Source organism: Hyla sarda, chromosome 3 (assembly GCF_029499605.1).
Source record: "Hyla sarda isolate aHylSar1 chromosome 3, aHylSar1.hap1, whole genome shotgun sequence".
Classification (NCBI taxonomy): Eukaryota; Metazoa; Chordata; class Amphibia; order Anura; family Hylidae; genus Hyla; species Hyla sarda.
Genome location: NC_079191.1, coordinates 271,905,878 through 271,933,475, shown reverse-complemented (window position 1 = coordinate 271,933,475; position 27,598 = coordinate 271,905,878). Strand labels below are relative to the sequence as shown.

Below are 27,598 nucleotides of genomic sequence, written 5' to 3'. Positions count from 1 at the left end.
TTATAAAATACCAAAATTCTGGCCACCCGGCTGAACTGCTTTATACTTACGATTATTCATATTGATCAAACTGGTTTCATGCCAGGTAAATCTACCTCAGATAACATTTGTCGTGACCAAACTGCCGTCCAGGTGGGAGGAGCTCTGGAGGGAGATTGGGCCTTGGCGTCATTAGATGCCGCCAAGGTATTTGATTCGGTGGAATGGAATTACTTCTGGAGATCCTCCATAGGTTTGGTGTTGGTCCCAACTTTTGGAAGTGGATTTCTATCCTCTATAGGCATCCCCGGGCTCAAGTTCTTGTGAAAGGGATCTGTTCTCTCCAGTGTACCCTAGGCCGCGGCACAAGACAGGGGTGCCCCCCTGTCCCCGCGCCTGTTCGCGGTGGTGGTGGAGTCCCTTGCGCTGCGTGTGTTCGGTAGGACCCTGACTTCCTTGGCATGTCTATGGGCGTTAGGGAGGAACGTATAGGATTATATGCAGATGACATGGTGCTCTTTCTCTCTAATCCAACCAGTATGCTGCCTTATGTCATTGACCTAAATGATAAGTTTGGATACTTCTCTGGTTTATTTATCAATTGGACCAAACCGGCGGTGATGCCGCTTTTACATTGTGATTGGCCCTCTGTTATGTGTGGTCTCCCGGATGTCACCGAGTTTAAGTATCTGGGGGTATATATCAACAGAAAGCCATTGATTGATCTGAACACTAATGTTCTCTCCCTTCTCCCATATATCAAATCTAAATTTAGGATTTGGACAACCTTACCGCTATCAGTTACTGGCCGTATAAATCTCATTAAACTTATTATTCTCCCCAAGTGTCTATATGCACTGGAACATGCCTCAGTCCCAATCCCTAAGTCCTTCTTCGACACCATTCACTCCCTTCTCTCCCCATTTATCTGGGGTCCTAATAGGCCTAAAATTCGTCTTACTACTCTACAGTGCCCTAAATTGGAGGCCGGCCGGTCCCTACCAGATTTGTTCCTATTTTTTTGGCGGGCCAATTAAGTTATATCTGCTCATGGGTTGTAGATCAGACAATGCCAGATTCGGAGCCATATCTGGCCAGGTTTGTCCCGCACTTGACGCCAAGACTTCTTCTGGAAAGCCCTAATCTAGGAGGTCATTCTTTTTTGCCCCTCCACAAATTGGCCATATGAGTCTGGCGCAATGCTAAAGTGGTTTATGGTTACACTGGTATACCCTCAGATACTCCGTTGTGGCACAACCCGAACTTCACACATATTGATGGTAACCTAGATCCGATATTTTGGCAGAATGTGGGGGGTGTGCCTTAGAACACTTGTATTGTGACAACGTGTCACAATACAAGTGTGTTCATTTGACCAATTACAGTCCAGTCATGCTCTACCCAGGAACAGTTTCCATAGGTATCTATAACTGCGTCACGCCCTACATGCTCAGTTCCCAGTGGGAGGCTCACCAATTTCGGCATTCCCACTAACTGGGGTTTTGAAATCTCAGGGACCTAGGGGTCCGGTGTCCATCCTTTATACGAAACTTATTCAGGCCAGGAACGCATGCTCACAATTGCCAGCTATACAATATTGGCAGTCGTATCTCCCCAACCTTACTTGGGATGACTGGGAGGAGATTCTATCTTCTCATATGCTACTATCTTCGGCTGCCAATAATAAACTTATTCAATTGAACATCATTCACTACAGTTATGTTACTCCCACCAGATTATTTAGAATGGGTCGCTCCGACTCGGATGCATGTCACTGCTGTGGTGCTGCAGGAGCTGATTTTTGGCATCTCCTTTGGGCGTGCCCTCAAATTGCGGCATTTTGGAATGAAGTCCTCCGACTTCTTGCCACCCTTGTAGAACCCTCTCCTCCAACTGACCCCCTAATGTGCCTTTTTCGTGTCTTGAACGAAGAAGTGTGGACTTATCATGTTCGCACATTTTTGCGGGAAACTCTGCTCTTGGCCAGGAAGGCAGTTGCTCTTAAATGGATGGACCCACGACCATCTACCCTGTCCCAATGGCGAGCACTTGTTAATGCTGTGATTCCCTTTTCACATCTCATCTACAAAAATAGGAAGTGTACAGGTAAATTCCTTTCAGTGTGGGGGGCCTGGTGCTCTTCTCCCCTTACTCAATGCACTTATTCCATGACGACTCATCGTATCCCCTAATTGCATTGTCCACATGGAATTGTTTCATTTTGTTCCTCATCCCCTCCACTTTTACTCTCTTCCTTTGGTCAGTGCCTGTCCATCGTTTGTCTTGTGTGTTTCCTTTTCACCTTGTAACTATCATTAATGGTGGCCATCCTTGGCGCAAGCTAAGTTTTGAGAACCTGCTGATTCTTGATAATAGGTGGCGGCTAGCCGCCCGCTGAAGCGGTGTTCCTGTATTGTTTCATTGGATTGTAAACTTGACATTGTGTTGGCCCTTGTGGTCAGACGACTATGAACCTGTCGTTTTTATGCTGTACTATTACCTATATCAGTGCCTCGGCACCTTTTGCTGTACACTTGTGGTGTTCTCTGCAAGGCCACTTGGCCAACTTTACTTATCAATAAAACGCATAATAAAAAAAAAACTTTGTACATAGCCTATATGATTCTCCCATGCAAAAAATTTTTGTATTTGTGCTCTTTACTTTTTCCCTTCTGTTAATTTTTCGCTGACTAGCAGCTTAAAAAGGGGTACTCCGGTGGGAAAAAAAATTTCAAATCAACTGGTGCCAGGAAGATAAACAGATTTGTAAATAACTCTATTTAAAAATCTTAACCCTTCCAGTAATTATGAGCTGCTGTATGCTCCCCACAATGTTCTTTTTTTTTTTATTTCCCCATAGCAAACCTCTCCTGCTCTGGACAGTTCCTGACATGGACAGCGGTGTTAGCAGAGAGCACTGTGGTCAGACAGAAAATACATTCAAAAAGAAAAGAACTTCCTCTGTAGTATACAGCAACTGATAAGTACTGGAGGGATTTACCCCTTTAATGGTGGTGAATTCCCAATGAAGACTATTCAGAAAGTCTGCAAGGTCATGGTAACAGACAATTGCATTTCTATAAAAAAATATTTTACCTGAGTTTATGAAGCTTTGAATGTGTTCAACCACTAGCTCACAAGATAAGCCAATAGCGTGTTTGAAATTTGCAGAAGCTGCGTCCCAATATACGTGATCACCCTGGCTGCGACCCAGCCACATGGACATGACCGGTAATAGCAGATGTACAACTGCATAGATAGCAAAGCCAGGGCCTGCAGAGAAAAAGCACTCTGTGAGCATGAGCAACCGCATCCTATTAGAAATTAAATATTAGATTTATAGGCAAAATGGCTTTAAGAGTTTTTATATCTCCCATGATAAAAATGAAATTCATATATAAGGCTTATTTTACCATTGCAATAAATTTACCTGGCACTTTGGCAACTTCCCTTAATAACTCAAAGAGTAAATCCAGAGTGGGTGGTTGGTGCTGGCGAGGGCAATTCGAAACAGCAGCTGTAAGTTGTTCTAAAAGGTTTATCCATACGTCAATAATTCCTAAAGGAACACAAACAGTCACTTTATAGAACTTATAGAATAAGGCTTCATTCACACAGTGTATTTTTCACATGTATTCTGCATCAGAATTTGTGAAAACCACATGTAATACATGTCCCATAATTTTTCATGACAATACGCACTATAGTTCTCATTTTAAACGGACATGCATTTTATCAGACACATATAATTAGCAAAAATGGTTTGTTTTCCATGTGTATTCCTTGCAGACAACACATTAAAGGGGTACTTCGCTGCTCAGCGTTTGGAACAAAATGTTCTGAACGTTGGAGCCAGCGCCGGGACCTCGTAACGTCATAGCCCCGCCCGCTCAATGCAAGACTATGGGAGGGGGCGTGACAGCCCCCTCCCATAGACTTGCATTTAGGGGACGTGGCATGACGTCATGGGGGGGGCGGTGCTAGGACGTCACGAGCTCCCAATGCCGGCTCCATCGTTCGGGACAGTTTGTTCCAAACGCTGAGCAGCGGAGTACCCCTTTAAGTATCCATTTTGAATGGAGGAAATCTGTGTCTAAAATCGAGGCAAAATCTGCAGCCAAGATAGGTGAAATATAATGCAGAAGTCCCAATTTTCTCCTCATATTCTGTGGTGCATATTCTGATATACACCCACCAGGCAACAGAAAGACACAATAGTGGGCAGCATGGGCCAAATACTGAAAAATGCAAAATTTTTGACCAAATGCAGCTTTCCCAATAATTTGCTAATTTTAGACACCACTTTTTTGTTGCACAGAGGTTGATAAATACTGTTAATTTAATGTCCCATGTTAGACAGTTGCCTTTTTTGGTTATTTGAGTATGTTCACACACAGTATATACGCTATGGAATCTGCAAGGGAAATCTGCAACGTGTAATTACTGAGCTTCTCTGCTTAGAATTTGCCCTATAATATAATAAAAAAGTGTTGAATAAATATTCGAACTGTCATTTTACATCTGAATAAATTCTGCAGCATATATGCCATGTGTCAACATAACCTAAGAAACAGAAATCTTTTTTTTTTCCACTTTTGCATCTGTCTTTTTTTTCTACAGTAATATAAACTGATGTAACAGTTTTTTGTTAGTTGTTTGAAACCTGCTGCCTGTTTGAATACTGTCATTGCCGACCCCACCATGTGAGCTGTTCCCTACACTATATAGAAATCATTTGGCTCAGGCATTAGAAAGCTATAGATAAACCTACCAGTGTCATCATCAAACTCGGATAATACAGCATCAATGCCATCTTCACTGCTTGCTGATCTTTCTTGAACTCGGCGAGGCAAACTGTTCAGGCGCCCACACAAGAAGATTGGTTTCATAGGCATCTTGTAGATTTTAGCCAGTAGCTGTAAATGAAAGAAACCAAGGTTCCATTACTATGTATGTGTTTGTTCTGTATGCAGACATGTTCTGTAAAGTATCCATAAACCTCTCTTCTGCAGAAAAATTACACTAAACTGTCCTTTTGTGATACACTTCACAGGGTTAGGGACTTGACATCAGCTTATTTTCTTCAGTGTTCTGCTCTGTTACAGAAGAACAAAGAAAAATGGGGCACTGGATTTGCAGTATGCCAAACAGCACCTGATAGATCCTATTGACTTCAAAGGGGGTCTGTCAAGTTTCCAGGCGGATGTCTCACGTTAAACTAGCAAAATAACACAGCATACTGCTATTTTGCCTGGAATTTATGATGGAATCTGTTGTGGAGGCTGCCATGCAGATGTGAACTAGGCCTTGTGACTCAACCGCTGAAGACCACAGATACATTATAAATTGTTTACCATTTGTAGTAATGCGTATGGTCTACAGAGTGAAAGAATCTTGGAATCAGATGCTGTTTTACCTGAGAACACTTTCTTAAATAATCCAATGCTGGTAGACAAAGGTCTGTAGATGATGAGGCAGATGACAGTACACAATCTCCAATTTCTCTGCAATCATTTTCACCTGAAAATGACATTAAATAGTACCATTATTTTGTGCTCTATAGAAAGTACACTTCATTAAAGAAGCATTCCCGATTTTTTTTAGTATAGACTTTTATTAAATAAAGTAGAGGTTCTTGTGCATGCCTTGTTTGTACCGATTTAAGTTGATGTCCAATGCATGGGCTGCCTGCCATCTTGACTTTTATTTCCTTACTGATATAAATTTTTAATATTGCCTACATGTCACATGATTCCTCCGGCTTTAAAGAGACAGTGAGAGTGGAGTCTCATCACTGCAATTGCTCTGAGTCCTATCTAAGTGCAGCAAGTGACCGATCAGTGACATAAAACTTATGCCCTCTAATTCAAACCATAGAGTATCACATAATTCATCTGTAGTTTTTCTCCTTGTTAGCTCTTACACACAGGAAAGCACTTTGAGGGTGCATCGCATAAAAGACAATAAAGAATGTGCACACAAAACATAGCAGATGCAGACAATAAGAGCCAGGGGAGAGCTAATTGGTGCATGGATAAAGCTAGGAAAGCGAGGAATTTGAGGTGCCAGAAGGGATCTGATAGGTGATCATGTACTATTAAAGTTTACAGGAAGTCAGCTGACACAGAAGAGACCACTTCCTGTTAGGGATGTCCCGATACAGATACTAGAATCGATATTGGGGCAGATACCCGGCATTTGCTTGGTATCGGGGACTCTTTTAATGTCCCCAATACCAAGTCCGATACCTGCTGCAGTACGGCTGCCCCGTTCTCCCGTCCGCATCATGGCATCCCGTGGAGGAGCATGTGACACACACGTAACTCCACCTCCTCCACTGAGCCCAGCGTAACGCTATGGATGAAGCAGAGTGACGTGTATATCACATCCTCCTTCATAGGATGCCATGATGCGGACGGGAGAACGGGGCAGCAGAGCGGCAACACCCGACAGAGAAGCAGAATTGTCCTATGGCAGGTGGTGTTGGTGCTCTGCTGCGGATTGTCAGGAAGAAGCGCAGGAGGAGAGACTTGAATAGGGCTCCGGGAGAGGAGGAGGTAGAGTGAGGTAACCGGAGATATACCTTTCATATACTTGGTATATGAAACTTCTGAGGTGTACACTGTGCATATGACACTACTGGTGTGTATACTACCGCTGTCTACAGGGAGGGGGGCTGCTGTCTACAATGGGGTACGCTGTCTACAAGGGGGGCAGGGCTGCTAATGTCTGCAACTATCTATAATACCTACAAGGGGTCAGCAGCCGCCTCCATTGTACACAACAAGGAACCTACATGTCAGCACTGTAAGTAGCGCCAGAAACCGGGTCACCCTGGTGTCAGATTCCCTTAAAAAAATGAAATAAAAGTACTCGTAATTGGTATCGGCAAGTCCTAGAATTAAAGTATCAGTACTCGTACTTGGTCTTAAAAAAAAAAATTGTAGTATCCCTACTTCCTGTTACACATTGATGATGTAACTTTCTGGTGGCTTGAGTGGCATTTGTATGACCTGGCTGCAGTAATAAAATGTAAGGATGCATCTGAGCTGGAATGATACAGATGACACTGCAGTAATACTGGGGGTGAGTCAGTGTTGCATGTTAAAAAAAAGCTGACTGCTCCGCTGCAAGGTCTGGATATTGCACATTATTTTTACAGGTGCTTATATGGAATATGTATAAGAGTTGAAAAAGTTTAATAACATATATTTAGCCATAACCATTATAGTATCTTGTTTAAAAGAGAACTGAATTGTACCTAATCCTTTGACAAATTTCATAAGGCACATAATGTAATCAGTGGCTGCATTGGCAAAGACTTGAATATTGTCGGTGTTCAGGAAAGCTTCAAATACATCGAACACTGGGGCCTGGCGTTTTCCTAAAAGACAAGAATTGGTAAAACACAAGATATTATATTACATATAAAATTACATAACACGCACAAACTATCATTATTTTAGAGTAGAAAATTGGAGCACTAAAGCACAATACCACAGTCATTTATATTCAATCACTCTTATAAGTGTTATAGAGAAGTGGTGTATTTAAAAGGTAAACTGACAGCTGGTGACAGCCGATTATAGTGGGGGTGAACCAAATAAGATTGGTCAAGCCATTTCTGAGTTGCAGGCTCCATTGCTAGTAAGCAAATATGTCCCTTTGTGCAATGGAGGTGTAAGAAGGCTCTCCGATCTTCCTAGCCTCCTTCCTCCTTAATCATATGCCCGAATGAGCACTCTGCTACAATAGCAAAGCACAGGCGCAGCTTCCTTCTCCTCGCTTCTCACTTCCTAATGATGCAAGAGCCTGTGCCCATGTCAGCACTTTGCTCGAATGGAAAACTCATGTGGGCATAGTCTAGGACGATGAGGAGCAAGCTGTGCCTGCTCTGCTATTCTTAACCCCTTCAGGACCGAGCCAATTTTCATTTTTGGGCTTAGTTTTTCCCTTTTCGCCATCTAATAGCCATAACTCTTTAATCTACAGACCCATATGAGGGTTTGTTTTTTGCGTGACCAATTCTACCTTGCAATGGCATCACTAATTTTACCACCAAAAATGTACGGTGAAACAAACAAAAAATTGAAAAAAATAAAATAAACAATTTTGTAACTTTTGGGGCCTTCTACGCAGTGCACTTTTTGGTAATAAGGACATGTTATCTTTATTATGTAAGTCCATACAATTAAAATGATACCCAATTTAAAAATGTTTTCTTTTATTTTACTTCTTATAAAGTTATAAAAATTATAACTTAAAATTGTCCTCTTCTGACCCCTATAACTCTTTTAGGTCAACAAATGTAAAAGTTTACCCAAGGGAACATGAAGGTCACCATAGATGACTGAAAAAAAGTGTTTACTGCGTGGAGAATTCGTTTGTTTTTTTAAACACAGCCAGAGCATAAAAAAACACAAAAACATAGCTACATGTCAGAAGTTTGGTTTAATGGACGAATAAGAGGGCAGCGACTTTCTGATTCATTACACCTCCCGCCACTCTCCAGCAAAGCTATGTGATCACAGGAACAGCTGAGCTCTGATGCACATTCATTTTAGTAATAAGTTGGGTCTCAGCACCTGGACCCCTACTGTTCTAAACTTCTGACATGTCACTATGTTTTTCATAACAGATGGTAAATACATATTAGAAGTACAGTGGCTAAAACATCATGTCTTAGGCTGCATTCACATCATGATTTCTCCAATTTCTCCATCCGGTCTGAGTACACAATTTTTATAACTTAAAATCGTATGAAATCGTATATTAAGTCAGATCCATTGACCTCCATTAAAAATCGGATCCATCACACACTTCCGATTTGATCCGCATCCGATTTCACACGATTTTTGTTCAGGTCTGAAATCGTGGTCAACCCCGATTTCAGACTCAAACAAAAATCGTGTGAAATCGGATGCGGATCAAATCGGATGTGTGTAATGGATCTGATTTTTTAATGGAGGTCAATGGATCCGACTTTATATACGATTTCATACAATTTTAAGTTATAAAATCGTGTACTCAGGTCGGATGGAGAAATCGTGATGTGAATGCAGCCTTACCTAACAAAATAGTTCACATCTTTGTATGGGCATATTCATAAAAGAACCAATGTTTTATTCAGTTCCTAACCTACCCATAGAGTACTCTCCAACAAGATATTCTTTAATATCAGACTTGCTGCTATGTACGGTTTCCAGGGCACTAAACAGTGGTCTCCATCCTGACTGGATCCGAGGAGAGCACACTTCTACCAGCTCACCAATTGATGTGACAACCTAGATGCGCAAATACAACAATAAATCATATTTAAATTACTCTCCCAAAAAGTTTACCATACATATCATATTTGGACATTTAAAGGGGTTGTTCAGTGGAAACAGTTAAGTTACTATTGCCCCCAGCCTGCCTACAAAAATAATATACACTTCAACTCATCTTCCGCCACTCCCTCGTAGCTCTGTGATCTGGGTGCGCCATCTATGGCTAGTTACCGCTGACAGCCTGCTTCAGTAGGACCGTCTAAAGCTGTAGACGTGACAACACAGCGCCGCTCTGTCAATAATTGGCCAGGGCCAGTGTCCTGCCTTGGCGAGTGATTGCCGAGCGGAACTGTCAGTTCTCCCAGCTATAGACACTATGGGGGAGATTTATCAAAACCTGTTCAGAGGAAAAGTTGCTGAATTGCCCATAGCAACCAATCAGATCGCTTCTTTCATTTTTGAAAAGGCCTCTGAAAAATTAAAGAATATGGTTGCTATGGGCAACTCAGAAACTTTTCCTCTGGTCAGGTTTTAATAAATCTCCCCCTATGCTCTGCAGTCTGGGGGAATCTGTGTCACTGGCCATGTACTGGGCACCCCAATACCGGTTTTACTAGGGAGTGGAGGAAGGTGAGTTAAAAGGATTATTATTTTTGTAGGCAGCCTATGGACAATAGTAAATTAACTGTTTAAAATGGACAACCCATTTAACACTGCTATGCTAGATGCCGCATTAAAGCAACTCTTTATTAACAGGATCAGTGAGGGAAGGTTAGAACCCCAATGATTCAAAAATGATGGAAGTGATATGCCATTATTTTATCAGATGGGAATATCTCTATATAGAATAAAATGTATGAAATATTTCCCAAAAAAAAGTCTATTTAATGAAGTTAGTGAAAGTTCAGATGTTAAGAGGACATTAGCTTTAAAGGACATCTGCAGCGCTGGTACTTAAAAAAAAAAAAAGTTTACCTCATCTAATAGCTCTTTGAAATAACATTCTAACAATGCCTCATTTGTCCAAATTGGTCGAGCCGTTCTCCGGTAATTGCCGCCCAAAGCAGTAAGCATCCATGTCATAGAGACTACATTTCCCATAACTCCCTGCGCCCTGCTTCCTGTAAGCTGCTGCCCTCCCCCTTAGGAAATTATAATAAAGTGACGCCCACAGCTCCTTCCCTTGTGGTTCTCCCCTCCCATCCTCACCACATGTTCTCCCCTGACCAATAGGAGAGCAGGCTGCAGCACATACTAGCTATGAGAGCGCACTGCCTGAATGTACAGTGTATGGTAAAACACAAACCTTCCCTATAAAGCAATGTTGTCTATAGTTATTGTAACACTACAACTCCCAGCATGCCCAGACAGCTATGTGCTGTCAGGTCATGCTTGGAGTTGCAGTGGTGCCTCCAGCTGTTGCAAGACTACAACTCCCAGCATGCTCAGACAGCTGAAGGCTGTCTGGGCATGCTGGGTGTTGTAGTTTGGCAACAGCTGGAGGCACATTGGTTGGGAAACACTGCTCTAAAGGTATTTATTAAATGACTTCAAGAATATCCCTGTTAGTTACGGCAGCGTGACTAGCAGGGATATAATTTGCCTGCTAAAGTCATATGTCTGGTCCCGGCTCTGTAGTGAGTGCGCAGACGCGGACGGAAGACTGTGATTGGCCAGGGGCGTTTGCACAGCCCAGCGGATCGCGGCTGTGCAAACGAAGATGCCATGAATATGTAAACTGTGGGAGTGACCCACAGGAGGCTAGGGGGGCCAGCAGAGAGCAGGGAGGATGATTCCAAAGGTGGCGTTTCGTTACCAAAATGGCCGCGGCACGCAGAATGAATAGGGGACAAAATTCATCATTGAGAAACCCAGGCTGTACTTCCAGATTCCGGAAATCGGGGATGCGTGCATATTACTGAGTGGAGGTAATTAACAATGTTATATAATTTAGGATTATCTTTTAAATGGTCCAAAAAACTTTTGCTCCGGAGTACTCCTTTAAGCGTAAGGCCTACTGAGTGGACTTGAAGCCAAAAGGGGTTCAGTCGCCACAAAGAACCCCGAAACCTAGGATGAGAGTTCAAAGTGAGGTGCACAAGGATGGGAGAGTGATCAGAAAGGCTATCGGGGAGATACTCCACTGAAGTGACCAAGGGAAAAATCTATTTGTTACCCAGCACAAGATCAATGCGTGACAGTTACCCAGCGCGAGATCAATGCGTGACAGTTACCCAGCGCGAGATCAATGCGTGGGAACTAGAGTAGCAAGAATATTGCACCCGGATAAGATTTTGTCTTCTCCAAAGGTCTGCCCACCCCACCTCCTCCACAGACCAAGCCAAACCCGTAGAACCAGTAGTCCTGGAAGGCCCTTTAATAAATAAGATACCACTCTGCGTAAGGCATCGCTCCAGTATGGAGGGGGAATATATAGTGCAGCCAGAACACATAAAGTACAATTAAAGGTGCATCTACCATCCAGATCAATAAGACTAGAAGTACATGAAAACAAAATACTCCTATGAATGAGAACACTCGCCCACCAACCCCCCCCCCCCCCCCCCCCCCGTGCATGTGAGGAAAAAGTGGCGCGGCAGGTCTTGCCAAACCACGGTTTATTTAACACATGTTTTTTATCATTCATCAAGTGTGTCTCAAGAAGCACAATACAGCAGGTTGATAAGATTTAAGCGCCTGGAAAATATCAAGACTCTTAGTGGGGTCATTAAAGGAGAACTCCAGAATATAAAAATTGTCCCCCATACTGCCGGCAGTAAAAAAATAAAGATGTACATACCTTCCTTCGCTCCCCTGGTGCCTCCGGTAACCCGCTCCAGTTTCTGCCGCGATCCTATTCCTGGTTGCCAGTGGTCGGCGAGTCATACTGCGCTCAGCCAATCACCGGCCGCCCCGGGGGAGCGAAGGAAGGTATGTACATCTTTATTTTTTTACTGCCGGCAGTATGGGGGACAATTTTTATATTCTGGAGTTCTCCTTTAAGGCCCCTCACATTCCACGCCACTACATGTAAATCAGTAGCCATAGGGAAAAAACAGAACAGAAATGAAAGTACAAAAGGGCGAGCACAATAGCCGCCAGCAGCCTAGGCGGAGAAGAAACAAGAAAAGGGGGGAGAGGGAATCACTGCGAGAAGACCGGAAGGAAGGACACAGTACAAAACAAACACCTCAGACAAACAATAGAAAACAAACAGTCGCAACATGCGACACAGGGGGCAAACAAAAAGCCCAGGTTAAGTGAGCAGGTAACATATGGGCAGGAAAAAAAATCACACACACATTTCGTGCTCAAGTCCAACATGTACAGTAACCCACAGAACATAGGGCCAAACATCAAAACAAATGGAAAAAATAAGGGGATATCAAAAAAGGGTAATATAAGCAAGAGCAAGGTACATAGACACAAACAGAGCCAGAAGTCTTAGACAGGAACCGGGGCTCAGTCAGACAGGTAGGACCGACATCTGCATACACAGTCCACACAGGAACCTCAGGTACGGGCACGCTGTAGTTGTGCCTCATGTGTATCCAGCCAATCCACAGCTGCTACAGAAGTATCAAACATGTGGGTAGTCCCTAGGGCAACCACATGGAGTCTAGGAGGGTATAGCATAGAGTACACCACATTCAGTAAACACAGGCGTCGCTTGACATCAATATATTTAGCCCGCCTCTTTTGAACCTCAGCCAAAAAATCCAGAAAGATAGAAATGCTTCTGCCACTAATGGTGAGCGAGTCCATGTCCCTTGCTTTGGAGAATAATGTCTCTGTTCTTGAAATGTAAAATACGGAGGAGGATGGCTCTGGGCGGAGCTCCAGGAGGGAACGGATGAGCCGGCATTCTATGGGGGCGTTCAACAGCAAAAAGAGGCGTCAAAGTTTCTTTTCCAAATGTAGTAAGGAGCCAATTCTGGGGCGGTCAGATGAGTAATCACATGATGCATGACTCTCTTGAGGGGAGGGACTTGATCCTCCAGATCACCCATTCTTTCCTCAACCGCACTAATTCGTTCGGAAACCTTCTACATATTATGGTGGATAATGTTAACGTCCTCACGCAGGCCGCCAAGCAACATTTTAACATCAGTGTTAGCCTTGGAGACAGCCAAGAATATATCTTTTAATGTAGGCTCAGTAGTAGCAGATAAAGGCAGAGAGTCACTCAATGCAGCAGGCACCACACCAGCAATGGAAGGGTTAATAGTGGCAGGCAGCTGGGTAGCCATAGCTGACACAACTTTAGCACAGGTAGATTTCACAGGGCTAGCAGATATAGGAGCAGCATTAGTGTAGGAGTCCCCAGAACAAGTAGATGGCAGTCCAGCACTTAGGGGTTAACTCCAGACTGACCTGCAGCACCAGTGTGCGTGGGCCCGTTCGGCACAGCAGAGGAGTCCAAAGCTGCTGAGGAGACCCGGGCCCAACACAGCCAGTCAGCCCCATCTGCCTCTTCCTTCCTCCAGTCATCCACCGGGGCCCGTTCCAACTGATCAGTGACTCGCGCAAAGCGCTGCAGCCACTCCGCAACTCCTGCCACCTCCCCACAAGATGGTGCCGGCTCCCCCATCATCTAGGCCCCCCTGTCCTCCTGTGCCTTCTGCATCCTGATGTTGCGTCTCCGCCCGGCCATCCCGACACCACACCGATCCAGGTATAATCACCCACAAGTAGGCACTAAATGGAAGTAGTTTACGAGCCAAATGCCCAGGATAACAATAGGCCACGCCCAAATTAGAAAGGTTAATGTTTTGCCAAAATGTACAACATATAAAACGTTTTTGAATCTGACAGTGCCCATTTAATGTGTACCGGTCATTTAAAAAAAAAAGATATATCATAGAGACATATCAAAAGTTTTTTTTTTTTTTTTAATCAATTAAGGTCCGAGTGTTTAGACCCCAACCAGTCAGTAGAACTAGCCAGGAGAAATGCACACTTACTTCCAGCTCTGTGTCGCATGACCAATTAAAACATGACCAATTAAAACTATGGACATGTCCCTAAGACGTGAAAGGTTTTTATAACGATAGGTACATTTTAAGCAAAAATATCTAATAAACTAATTTGGAACAGCATATCCAGATATTAAGTTAAGTTATTTATTATGTACAGTGAATGTTAAAAAAAAAAATCTGCTAGAATCCCTGTTTTTCAGTCACCTCGTCTCCCAAAGAAAAATGGAATAAAAAGTAATGTGAAAGGCTGATATACTTTAAAATGGTACATATAAAAGCTACACTCCACAAAAAACAAACCCTTTAAACAGATTATTAACAGAAAGAAAAAAAAGTTGATTTGTTTCACCATATTCTGGCATCCATAACTATATTATTTATTTATCTTTAAAATAGTAAAACATATAAAAAACGCCATACATCCAGCACTGGGGTACCTGATTAGTACATGCACACCAATTGTCACTGGTATTAGTTCACCTGGTCTTGGACATCTTCGTCACATAACTCTAGCTGCATGATGCGCTCAAAAGGACGGAAAAGGGCTTCATTAAAGTGGAAGTGTGGCGGCTCGTTCCAGTCACTCAGAACCTCGGTCATAATGTCGTGGATGAAGGAGACGGCTTTCTTAGAAACACGCCTTTCTTTGTGACAGGCTGCCTAAAATAGGGCAGGAAAAAGGTTAGTACTTCTGCACAAAAGAACTGCAACCACAAAAGTGAAAACAATTTCTCTAAATCATAGATACATATAAGAAAACCACATCAATGAAGAGGTAACCAGAAAGAAAAAGGATCTATAGGGAGCCAAGACCCCTTTGGCATTGCTCAATGTTTTTTTTTTATTATGACTCCAAACAACATTTTATCACACTACCCCTGACGAAGCACAAGCGAAACGTACGTTGGGTTGGAGGTGGTAGGTAGGCAGTCCATGGCAGGATGTTCTGATTTCATATACTTCTTTCTATCTGTTCTCATTGTATCCATCTGACTGTATGCATTTTATATTTGTGCCCACTGTTTGCCCATGTGAGCCTTGTGGTCTCCTCTATTTCCCCCTTTTTTTGGTCATTAGGATCCATACTGGTATTATTTATATTAACATCTCCCTCTACTCCACGCTGCTGTATCCACCATACTCCCTCCACTTTTTCTGCAGTTGTTAAAGGGGTAGTCCAGTGGGTCACCACTGGGTCACCACTGGACTACTCCTTTAACTTGGTGTCTTGCTTTTACAGCTCTGCTATTTTTAAATGTATGTCTTTATTTTTGCATATATATTTATGAAATGATATTTCTTTACATTGCTGATTTTCTTTATTGGTGTATATATTTTATACATGGAGCCACTCATATCAATGGCAGTGTTGTGGCAGATATGAAATTAAAGAAATCTTCAAGCCATGTCTAAGGGTTTAAAGCTCAAGCTCTATAGAGAACCAGTGTCAGCCCAGTGTTCTTCTTCTGCCCTTTAGATCAGCATTTCCCAACCAGGGTGCCTCCAGCTGTTGCAAAACTACAACTCCCAGCATGCCCGGACAGCCTTTGGCTGTCCGGGCATGCTGGGAGTTGTAGTTTTGCAAAAGCTGAAGGCACCCTGGTTGGGACACACTGCTTTAGATCACATCTCACATACATATTCTGTTCTTCAATAGACTGTCTTCTCATGTACACTTGTCTGCCCCTCACATTCTTGCCTCTGTCTATGATATGTAATATTCCCCTTGCATTGTGTATACGCCAATATCCCCCACGTATACTGCACCTTGACGAGTGGTTGATAGAGTAGTAAGGCTAGATTTCCCTCATGAAGATTCTGATACACCCAATACAATGGGGGAGATTTATCAAAACCTGTGCAGAGGAAAAGTTGCCCAGTTGCCCATAGCAACCAATCAGATTACTTCTTTCATTTTGCAGAGGCCTTGTTAGAAATGAAAGAAGCGATCTGATTGGTTGCTATGGGCAACTGGGCAATTTTCCTCTGCACAGGTTTTGATAAATCTCCCCTATATAATAGGGATGTAAGAAAAAATCGATTTGCACGATTATCGCGATTTTTTCATTTGGCGATACTTAATCGATTCAAAATATTTTTGAATCGATTCTTTTAGGGATGTGGAATTTGTATCTCCTGACGCCCGGAACAGCATGTCCCGGGCATCAGGAAATGCAAGTTCCACATTTGTGGAGCTGGGCAGGCCGGATCTGACGTGGCAGCGCTCTGGGTGTATGGAGCGGGCTCCGACTTGCATCCCCGGCTGTTCTCAGTAGCCGGGGACCGCTGCTAATAGCCAGCATGCGGCGATCGCCGCGGCTGGCTATTAAAGGAGTAGTCCGGCGCACACTTTTCTCGTTTTATCCCGTCCGGGCTGCAAAATAAAAGAAAACGCACTTTCTCTTACCTGCATACGCTCCCCCGGTGCTCCGGTACACGTATTGGGTCCCCGGGCTGCATTCTTCTTACTTCCTGTTAGCATGGCACGTCACACGGAGCTTCAGCCTATCACCAGCCGCAGCGATGTCCCGCCTCGGCTGGTGATAGGCTGAAGCTCCGTGTGACGTGTCGGGCTAACAGGAAGTAAGAAGAATACAGCCCGGGAACCGAACACCTGTACCGGAGTGTACCGGAGCTCCGGGGGCTCGTTGGCAGGTAAGAGAAAGTGTGTTTTCTTTTATTTTGCATCCTGGACGGGATAAAAGGAAAAAAGTGTGCGCCGGAGTACTAGATCGCTGCTGTCAAAGCTGACAGCGGCGTCTATTGGGATCTATGAATGCTCCCAGGTGGGCGATGTATCGGGATATATCGTGATGTATCGTCACCTAGACGGTATCGCAATATATCGGGATATATCGAATCGCCACACTGGTATCGCGATTCGAATCGTATCGCCAAATTCTTGGCGATTCACATCCCTACTATATAATGTACTTATTTGCTTGGACTGCAGCTGCCTGGTACTGGTTTAGTGAAGTCTAATGTCCACTACTATTCCTATGTCCTTTACCATGTCAGTTTTAACAAGTAATGTTTTTAAAGGGTTTAATGCATTATATCCATGTGTTCTCCTCCCATGTGCACATATGCATATCCTTAAATTTATCCAACGTATCCAGATCCATTTGTAACTGTGTACTGTCCTCTACCAAGTCATTAACAAATATATGTAAGAGAATAGGGAGAACCTTGACCCAATATAAGCATGTACCATTAAAGGGCTTCTCCGCCACTAGGCATATTTTCCCCTATCCAAAGGATAGGGGATAAGACATCTGATCGCGGGTGTCCCACTGCAGGGACATCCGCGCATCACCTGGCGTTCCAAGTAAACGTTGGGTTCTGGGGGCAGTGGTTGTGACATCACGCCACGCCTACTCATGACATCATGCCACACCCCTTCATTCATGTCTCTGGGAGAGGATGTGACGGCCATTATGCCTCCTCCCACAGGCATGAATGGAGGGGGATGGTGTGATGTTACAACCACTGCTGCCGCCATTCGTCCAGAATAAATAGGGGAGAAGATGCCTAGCGGTGGAGTTCTCTTTAATGACTACCCTCTCTTTCCTATCCCTGAGCCAGTTACTTACCCATGAACATTTCCCCCAGCCCGAGCATTATTTTATCAACCTTTTACATAGCACAATATCAAGTGAATTCTAAAAAATATCATAAATTACATCTGGCGGTTTACTCCAGTCTAGTCTAAAATTACCCAATGAATACCGTAAGTTTCATTTTCATAAAGCTGGACAACACCTTTAACCATAAGAAGAAGGTTTACAGTAAAACCACACACACACCTAAACTTGATCAAAAGACACATCATAAATAATGATGTTTTAGAATTAATACTTGATTTTTATAGTTACCTCTACAAAATGAGGGGCAACTATACTCCAACACCGAATAATATGGAGCAGAGGACGAGATTTGCTGCGAACGATGCGTAACATGACATCGCCAAGGCGGAAAAGATGGAGGGCGCTTCTTTTGTCCTGAGTAGATTTAACCTCACCTGTAAAATCAGACAACCATTGCTAAATTACAGAAGACAATAGCCACGTTACATTAAGGCAAGAAAAGTATGTTAGGGAGGGTGGAGACCATGATAGTAATTGGAGGCATATACTTAGATTTCTGACACAGATTTCAATTTGCTATGCTATAGATTTGGGCAATGGTTACCTCTATCCATCGGGCTAGTCTACATGGGATTACCTGATGAGCTATCTATATGGAATTTAGGTGACGTTACTTATTTTGTTATTGCCATAAATATCTAGATCCCCATCAGGAAAAAAAATACATTAAACTCTATGAAATGAGAATCTATCAGAATTCTTGTGAAAAATCTTTTGTGTGAACAGTGCCAGAGAGCCCTTACCTGGCATTGCCAGGGAATAATCCACTGTATCAGTGACTGAATGAAAAAGCTGAGCCTGGGATGCCTTCTTCAGCTGGTATAGGAATCCACTCAGAGCCACCAGATTGAGCTTGTCTGCAGCACCTTCAAATAGTCTAAAGAGAGCGGAAAATGTATCTTAATATTCCAATATAAAAATAGGGTTGGGGTCACATTGCATTTTTGTCTTTGTTCCTACAGGTTCCCCGACAGTGCATTTAAATTTGCTGTATACAAAACCTTAAAGGGATACTCCGCCCCTAGACATCTTATTCCCTATCCAAAGGACAGGGGATAAGATGTCTGATTGTGGTGGTCCTGCCGCTGTGGATCCCCGCAATCTAGGCTGCGGCACCCCAGACAGCCTGATGACTGGCGATGTGGGGCGGAGACTCGTGATGTCACGGCCCCGCCCCGCTCGTGACATAACGACCACGCCCCCAATGCAAGTCTATGGGAGGGGGGCGTGATGTCTGTCACGCCCCCTCATATACACTTGCATTGAGGGAGCGTGGCCATGACGTCCTGAGCGGGGCATGGCCGTGACATCACGAGCCTCCGGCGCTACACCCGACACTCTAAAAGAATGCCAGATGCAGCATGGAGATCCACCTCTGGGCCCCCCCGCGATCAGACATCTTATCCCCAATTCTTTGGATAAGGGATAAGATGTCTAGGGGTGGAATACCCCTTTAAGTCAACCATACTGGTGTAGGTAAAAGGAAAATATACATGTTGCAATCTGGTTTTTATTTTATTTTATAATGTCAAGGGGGAACAGATTCTGCTGTATGGCATACAGCAGCATTCATTTTTAACATCCATTAATGTATAGGTTTTTCCTTTTCAAGTGCATAAAATGTATACGTTAAAAAAAATAAAAAACCTAGTGTGAACCCAGCCTATGAAAAATAAGATATTCCTGCTAAAAGCTATTTTGGAAGATACAAAGTAGGTTTCTTACTTGTCTGCTTGCGTGGACAGTGTACAGACAGCTTTAGCAGCATTGCTGGGGGTCATCAAGGAATTTCCACGGAAGTCAAATGCCCAGCCCTTGTTGCCCTCCTTTATGAGCTCTTGGATTGGGACCGGCTGGATGATGGGACTCTTCCCGAATGATGCCTCTAGTTCTTTAGTCTGTCCTTGGGAGAAGTCAGTTGAGAGGCCATGCGGGTCTGAGGACTGAGTGATGGTCAGCGGTAGCTGCGATGTCCCCTCACTGAAGTGCGTGTGCTCCAATGTGCTTATATATTCACACACCCTGACAGGGAGAACAGAGTCATATCTCTGAATAAACTCCTTTTGGAACATCAACATATTCATTTCTTCTAAATGGGACCACAACAGAAATTATTATCATACCAGCCCACCAGAGGGTTAAGTACATGGCAGACCCTACCTAAACACATGCAGCCAGCAATCTTGATTGTGACTTCCTATCTCCAGACCGACATTGAGTATGGCATCCATACACAGAACATGGGCATTATGAAGTCGATATCCCCCATGTTTACCCATCTGCTCCAGTTTTTGCTCTACTTTCTGCTTAACTGTAAATCAAAACATGAATGAAAAAGTGTATTAGCCTGAACAATCTCATGGTTTATACGCACTTTGGTAACAAAAACTACACCGGACATCCAAGTACGCCCACCAGGGAGTTTTATTAGCTTTCTAGGAATCTCTAGATATATGGGACATTTATCATTGGCTTTACACCACTTTAATCTTGTCTACTGTTTGGTGCACCGTACACCACTTTTTGCAGAAGAGTTGTATTTATTATTTGCACAAAATAAATTTAAAATGCTTTTTTTTAACAAATCTGCTTTTTTTGCGCAAGTGTACGACAGCTAACAGGACACGTACAAATGTGTCTGATGCCACAGCATAAAGCTTAAACCTAGCTCTGCAGCTCACTGGTGTCTATATTTCTGCAGAATTTGTCAAGTCTGTGAACCATTTTGATAAATTTTGGGAAACTGTAAAAAATTGGAATTGATAAATGTTCCTCATAGAGTTGAAATAAATAAGCACAAATTGGGTAGGTTCACACTGCGGAATCTCAGCTCGCAGAATTCTGCAAGTGGAGATTCCGTCTGGCAGTCGCCGACAAAAATACTTCGGCTGCAGGACCGCGCGGCACTGTCGGCTGTGCAGTGAGCGCGGACTTCTGCAAAAACAACGAACATGTTTCTTCTTTGCGTGGAACAATTTCAGCAGCGGTATTGTCCGCCGCTGAAATTCCTCAGTGTGAACGGGTCTCCCGGAAGACCCATTCACACAGATGGTAATGTTCACTGCGCGGAATTCCAGTGTGAACATACCCATATAGTCAGATTTTTTTAAGTCCCCGTATCACTCATCTTATGGGTTTCAACAACTGGTGAGGGTTGAACAGTTTTTGAGTGTATAGAGGTTTCTGTATAAATACTTCATATATGGAACAAATTTTAGTAACAATAAGGACATCATCACAAACCCCTGCTCCTTGTAGCCTAAGTCCCCAAGATGAATGCTCTGGGACAGAACTGGGACTATATTAAGAAATGATGGTGTGACTCGCACTATATTTACATGCTTTTAGAGAATACCTAAATATATTTGTAAAATATGTACCTTGCGATATGGTGTCATTTTGCTCTGGATTTTCTTTGTCCTCCTTCTCTTCTTGCACACAGGATGCGGCAGCCATCTGAGCTAAAGCCGATGCACAGTTAGCGGCCACTCCTGTAAGTGCATGGATGACAAGGGAAATAAAGCTCAGTATACACAGATGAATGAGGTGGATGGAAAACTAAGAACAGACGTAACCAAAATAACAAAAAAACATAGAGAAAACAATCTGGGGATGCATATTTAAGCCACAGTTAGACCATGGTCACACGGCAATAGAACCACTCAACATATTGTGATTCCACAGAAAGAATTGACCTGTCAATTCTTTGTGTGAAGGCCACAATCGGAATTTTGACAGCAGATGTTTCCGCTGCAGAAACAATGCTGCGTGCACGGTGCAGCAGAATCCTATTGAAAACAATGGTACTCTGCTGCAACAGAATTTCCTAGCTGAATTTTTCTGCCAGATAATGCTTGGAAATTCTGCCATGTGAACAAAGCCTCAGATGGCTAAAATACAGCTTGGTATAAGTTGTATACATATTACCAAAAACAGCATATGATCCTGTCACAGAGTCACTTTTCCTTTTGTATCAAAAAAAGTTTCCCTACTTTAGTATGACATGAAGATACAGTATAAACAGTATAAACTGTATAAAAATAGGCTTCACATGTGTGCATGTGTTTGAGCATTTAGATGTATGTATTTACTTTTTCCACAGCCGCAATACCCCGTCCCATTAGCAGGAGCCCTACAGAACCAGCTCTTGAGTGGAAATACCTTTTTTCCCCACAACTTTACACATAGATACATATACATTATTATTGGAATATTGATCCACTATAGGAGGGTGACAGTAATGGATTCCCTGTTTATAGTAGAATATATGACTCTTTTAGCTCCAGCTCAGAAACACAAGAGTGCTCTAATAATGTATGTATTAAATGTTTTTATGTATGTGTCCATGTATCTATATGTGTGTCTTTGGAAGTATCAAAATTTTCATGGAGATATATTTATCATATATGACATTTATTATTGTGATATTTTTATATCATTTTTATGTTATTATTTTTCAATAAGTTTATTTGGACTATTTTTCTATGGATTCATACAAGTAATGGAAATGTAATGGTGTGGCTTTCCTTATAAAAATCTCATTATGGGAAAGTGTTTAATCTTGTGACACTGAGCACCACTCCACTGTTGGAAACAAGGTAGTTTTGAGCAGGATCCATTATAGAAACCGACCGCATCATTTCTATCTTACTAGAGAGTGTCACAGAGCCTCAGTGCACAGAGCCCTGCTTGTCCTCAGTGCACAGAGCCCTGCTTGTCCTCAGTGTACAGAGCCCTGCTTGTCCTCAGTGTACAGAGCCCTGCTTGTCCTCAGTGTACAGAGCCCTGCTTGTCCTCAGTCTAAAGAGCCCTGCTTGTCCTCAGTCTAAAGAGCCCTGCTTGTCCTCAGTGTACAGAGCCCTGCTTGTCCTCAGTGTACAGAGCCCTGCTTGTCCTCAGCGTACGGAGCCCTGCTTGTCCTCAGCGTACAGAGCCCTGCTTGTCCTCAGCGTACAGAGCCCTGCTTGTCCTCAGCGTACAGAGCCCTGCTTGTCCTCAGCGTACAGCGCCCTGCTTGTCCTCACTGCACAGAGCCATGGATTAATGTGTGAATGTCATCAAAGATAAAGAAACTTCATACCTAAAGCGCAGCTGAGACGAGCAGCTTTCCTAAGACCATCCAAACTCATACAAATAGAATCTCTCTCTTTCTGATTTTGCTCCTTCACACCTTCTGCACCCAAAATAAATGACAATCCTTTGGAGCTTCCTGCCATACGTCCAGTCAGAGGAGCAGACAGGGTGTCTATTAAATTCTTCCAACATCCAATAAGAATAAACCGTGCAAAAGCAATACCTGGAACACAAAAAGCAAGGAATATATAGATCACCAGTTTAACAGTCCACCTGAAAATGGACTCCAAATGCTAAAGATGCATTACAGAAAAGGATGTTAAAGAGGACTTGTGGCCAACCCAAGAAGATTAAAAAAAGAGATGTAAGCATGTTTAAATAGCTTAGAGAGGCCTGATCACATACCTCCCTCTGGGAATCGTATGAAAAGATGGATGTGAACTTAATTTTAATAATGGAAATGAATATCAGGTGATAGGAGGGATTATACAGTCAATGTTTGAGAATGTTTTCAATTAAGGGGCATGTATGCCTAACACACACCACTTAATATAATCCCGCCCATCACCTGATTCAATCCCATTATTAATATGAAGGTCACGCCCATGTGACTGATTCCCTGAACTGTCAGACAAACTCTAAACCCGCATATCTCAAGTACAGGAGTGCATATCAAGAAACTGTAGAAAAGTGTGTGTGATCAGGACACCCTAAGCTATTTAACATCTCTTTTTTGGTGGATGACCACAGGCAGGTCTTTAAATTGCACAGTTTTTACAAATATAGCATCATGACCTTTTTTTTTTCTTTTTTTTTTCTTTTTTTTAGAATAAAAAATGTATATGTGCAGTTCACAACAAAATAAACGAGATTAACTGAGATACTCTCACACCCAGAGAGTGATAAATGGAAAATAATGCGTCAAAGTTCCTCAGTCCTCAGTTAAAGGAGATGTCCGGCGCAGACTTTTTCTATTCCGTCCTGACTGGGCTGCAAAAAAAGACAAAACAAACTTTCACTTACCTCCATATGTTCTACCGGAACTCCGCAACAGCTGATCAGTTGGCCGGACTGTTTACTTCCTACTTCCTTTAGCCTGATACGTCACACGGCACTTCAGCCTATCACCGGCAGAGGTGGTACATCGCTGCGGCCGGTGATAGGCTGAAGTTCCGTGTGACGTAACGGGCTAAAGGAAGTAGGAAGCAGACAGCCCGGCCGACCGATCAGCTGTTGCGGAGCTCCGGGAGAACATATGGAGGTAAGTGAATGTTTGTTTTGTCTTTTTTTGCAGCCCGGCACGATGGAATAGAAAAAGTCTGCGCCGGACTGATAGTTGATGTTTGGAAATAAATCAATATATAATGTATAGTTGTATTTATATTTATTAAAACTTATTGATATAACAGATCTAATAATAGATTCACAAACCGCAGGGCCCTACGGTTGTGTACAGAACCGTAGGGCCCTGTGGTTCGTGAATCTATTATTAGATCTGTTATAGCAATAAGTTTTAATAAATATAAATACAACTATACATTATATATTGATTTATTTCCAAACATCAACCATACATCAGTACTTGTGGCCGATAATAAACTGAGGAACTTTGACGCATTATTTACCTTTTATTTTACATTTTGTTTTTTTTTCTCTGTAGGTTCTTGATTTTGCCTTACAAATGGCCTTTTTTTCTGTTCACATTTTTTTCAGCTTTTTTTTTTTATTTTGGTCAGTTTTTTCAGGCATTTACAGCTCATAATGAGGTTAAACAAACAGTGTGTGAACATAGCTGTTTACATGTCTGTAATACGGATCCGAAATAAGGATATATCACAGATGAAATACCATCAGTATTCCATCTGTAATTCTGTAAAGTTAGTATTGTTGTGCTGCCTTCTAAGTATATAATAAAATATAGTATAGTATTTAGGAGTTTAACTAGAAATGTTGACCAAATATTGACCAAAATACCATGTGTGAATCCAGAAAATGGGACTTTTATTATTGACGCTTATTTCAGCAGTAAATTTTCGCCTAAATAAGCATCAATTCCAAGCGGTGCAGATCTACTGAGAAAATGTAGCAAGTAAATTCGTCACTGAATTTTCTCAGTGATGGGCCTTTACATGATGGGGACAGTCTGTTCCTCAGTAACATTAATGTATAAATCCCTAAGACACACTAATACTTTCTGTTGCCCATACCTGCCACAGTCGTTGGGTCCATATTCTTGTCAGCAGGAAGGGGAGATTGTGTTGACATGGTTTGCAGTTGTCCACCAATGGCACTGCTCCCCAAACCATCGATATCTAAAGTAAAGAAAATGCATTAATAAAACTTATGTCCTAACCCCGTTATTTACTGTGTCACATGACTATGAGGGTGTTGGCACATCACTGTGATCTGATCAAGCGTTACAGAGTATCACTAAACTTCATGTCAAAATGGGCAAAATAACTTATCACTAGAGGTAACTTGGCAAAAAAAAAAAATGCTTTTTCTTATATATTGGTTGAACATTTAAAGGGGGTTTTCTTCAAACAAAAAAAAAAAAAAAAAAGAAGAGAAGTTCGCCAAGTGATAGCTGCCCATGAATGATGGACTATGTAATGTATTGGCATGTCTAGTTTTCCAGAGGAGAAATTACTTTTACACATTAGTCCCTAATAGGACATATGCACAGAAGCTGCTCAAATAGGACACCTGATGCTTTATAATATTTGATAGCACTTTATGGTATGTCCATACTACTGTCATTGGGTAGCATTCATAGGAAGGAAGTGGCAAGTCATTTCGCAATATATCATCACGACTAGCAATGTAATTATAAAAGGTTGTCTTGTAAAAATGACATCCAGCACAGAAAGCATTGATTCAGTGAAACAGTCTAATACTCACTTATAAGCATAGTAATAAGGGGTAGACATTGTCCCTCAGGGGTCCCCCAGAATCCAGACTCTCCAAGCATGTTTCTGTCCAGGATTTGGTGATACAGTTCCTCGATCCAAGCCTGGGAGAACACTATTATCACACCGCTGGACTGAACCTGCTTTATAAATTCTTTCTGCACGATAAAACATTCAAAGTCAGTGTTATTATAGGAATCGTCTAAGTGGAAGAACACTTATTTGATTAGGATTATTGCACTAATCTAGTAATTCAGGAGCTACATGTGGCTCTTACTTCCCTTCATGCATCTCCCTAGCCCCATTTGCAGAATCCGCTTAAATAGTGGGACAGGAGCAGAGAAAAACATACTGCAAGCAACAATCTTTTCTCTGTTCAAATCGTACTAATAAACAGACACCAAAACGAAATCCAGACACCCCCCAATAAAGTAAACAGGCCCTCTACCTCTGATCTTTGTGTCACAAATGCAGTCTGTGACGGAGCTTCAACGCAGATGTGAACCTAATCTAAGGCTGAAACTGTTTGCTGAGCCTTTAAAGGGGTACTCCGGTGCTTAGACATCTTATCCCCTATCCAAAAGGATAGGGGATAAGATGCCTGATCGCGGTAGTCCCGCCGCTGGGGACCCCCGTGATCTTGCACGCGGCACCCTGTTTGTAATCAGTCCCCGGAGCGTGTTCGTTCCAGGACTGATTACCGGCGACTACAGGGCGGGCAGCATGTTACGTCACGCCCCCGCCACCGTGTGATGTCACGCTCCGCCCCTCAATGCAAGCCTACGGGAGGGGGAGTGACAGCTATCACACCCCCTTCCGTAGGCTTGCATTGAGGGGCAGAGCGTGACATCACACGGGGGCGGGGGAGTGACGTCACGCGCCACACGCCCTGTAGTCGCCGGTAATCAGACCCGGAGCGAACACGCTCCGGGGACTGATTACAAACGGGGTGCCGCGTGCAAGATCACGGGGGTCCCCAGCGGCGGGACTCCCGCGATCAGGCATCTTATCCCCTATCCTTTGGATAGGGGATAAGATGTCTAAGCACCGGAGTACCCCTTTAACCTGCACAAACCTGTAGAGAAACCACACATCCGCAATATTTACCAAAAATGATAAGGTAACATTTCACTTACTAGTGTCACAGGGGCCAAAGCGGTTTTCTTCCTGTAATAATCGCTGTTGGCAAGTTTAAGGTTCATCAGCAGAGTATAGTAGGATGCAACATATAAACTGTCTGCATTCAGAAGGGACTGGGCGCACGTTCCACCATTACTTTCAAAGCCAGGTGAATGCATCACACCTGCGAAAATGAATAATGGATTTAATAAATTTTAATAAACATTCTAGAGAATCAGGAGAGAGATATCAATAGTAAGGGGGTGCAATGGAGTAGAGGTAGAGTAAAGTTGGTGCTTTAGGCATTTAGGGGGAAAAGGAGAGTTTTTGTTCTTACCGTAAAATCTCTCTTTCTCGTAGCCTTCATTGGGAGACACCTATACTGATGGGTATATGCTTTTGCCACTAGGAGGCGCTAACACTAGGAAAAAAAGTCAGCTCCTCCCTAGCAGGATATACCTGCCCACTGGAAGTGAGGAAATCAGTTTTGTCACAAAGCAGTAGGAGAAGCCAACAAGAAATAAGTCCGAAGGACCCTAGAAAATAAACCGTATAAAAAAAAAAAACAATAACCGGAAAGGATTATCCGGACCAAAAAATTAAGAAATGGGTGGGTGCGGTGT

The 27,598-nt window shown here is 42.9% G+C and overlaps 1 protein-coding gene across 1 annotated transcript in view; it reads right to left on the bottom strand.

Moving 5' to 3' along the window:
* The window catches only part of ARFGEF3 (ARFGEF family member 3), a 90,641-nt gene that overhangs the window by 19,595 nt on the left and 43,448 nt on the right, over positions 1 to 27,598 (bottom strand). The window contains exons 13-28 of the mRNA XM_056566657.1: positions 26,993 to 27,159; positions 25,849 to 26,014; positions 25,155 to 25,259; positions 22,955 to 23,170; positions 21,255 to 21,365; positions 20,035 to 20,185; positions 19,600 to 19,896; positions 18,618 to 18,751; positions 18,103 to 18,248; positions 14,708 to 14,887; positions 9,122 to 9,263; positions 7,241 to 7,363; positions 5,396 to 5,499; positions 4,751 to 4,895; positions 3,410 to 3,538; positions 3,076 to 3,252 (exon numbers count right to left, since the gene is read on the bottom strand). Coding sequence (XP_056422632.1) covers positions 3,076 to 3,252; positions 3,410 to 3,538; positions 4,751 to 4,895; positions 5,396 to 5,499; positions 7,241 to 7,363; positions 9,122 to 9,263; positions 14,708 to 14,887; positions 18,103 to 18,248; positions 18,618 to 18,751; positions 19,600 to 19,896; positions 20,035 to 20,185; positions 21,255 to 21,365; positions 22,955 to 23,170; positions 25,155 to 25,259; positions 25,849 to 26,014; positions 26,993 to 27,159 — 2,493 coding nt within the window. The remainder of the gene's footprint in view (positions 1 to 3,075; positions 3,253 to 3,409; positions 3,539 to 4,750; positions 4,896 to 5,395; positions 5,500 to 7,240; positions 7,364 to 9,121; positions 9,264 to 14,707; positions 14,888 to 18,102; positions 18,249 to 18,617; positions 18,752 to 19,599; positions 19,897 to 20,034; positions 20,186 to 21,254; positions 21,366 to 22,954; positions 23,171 to 25,154; positions 25,260 to 25,848; positions 26,015 to 26,992; positions 27,160 to 27,598) is intronic.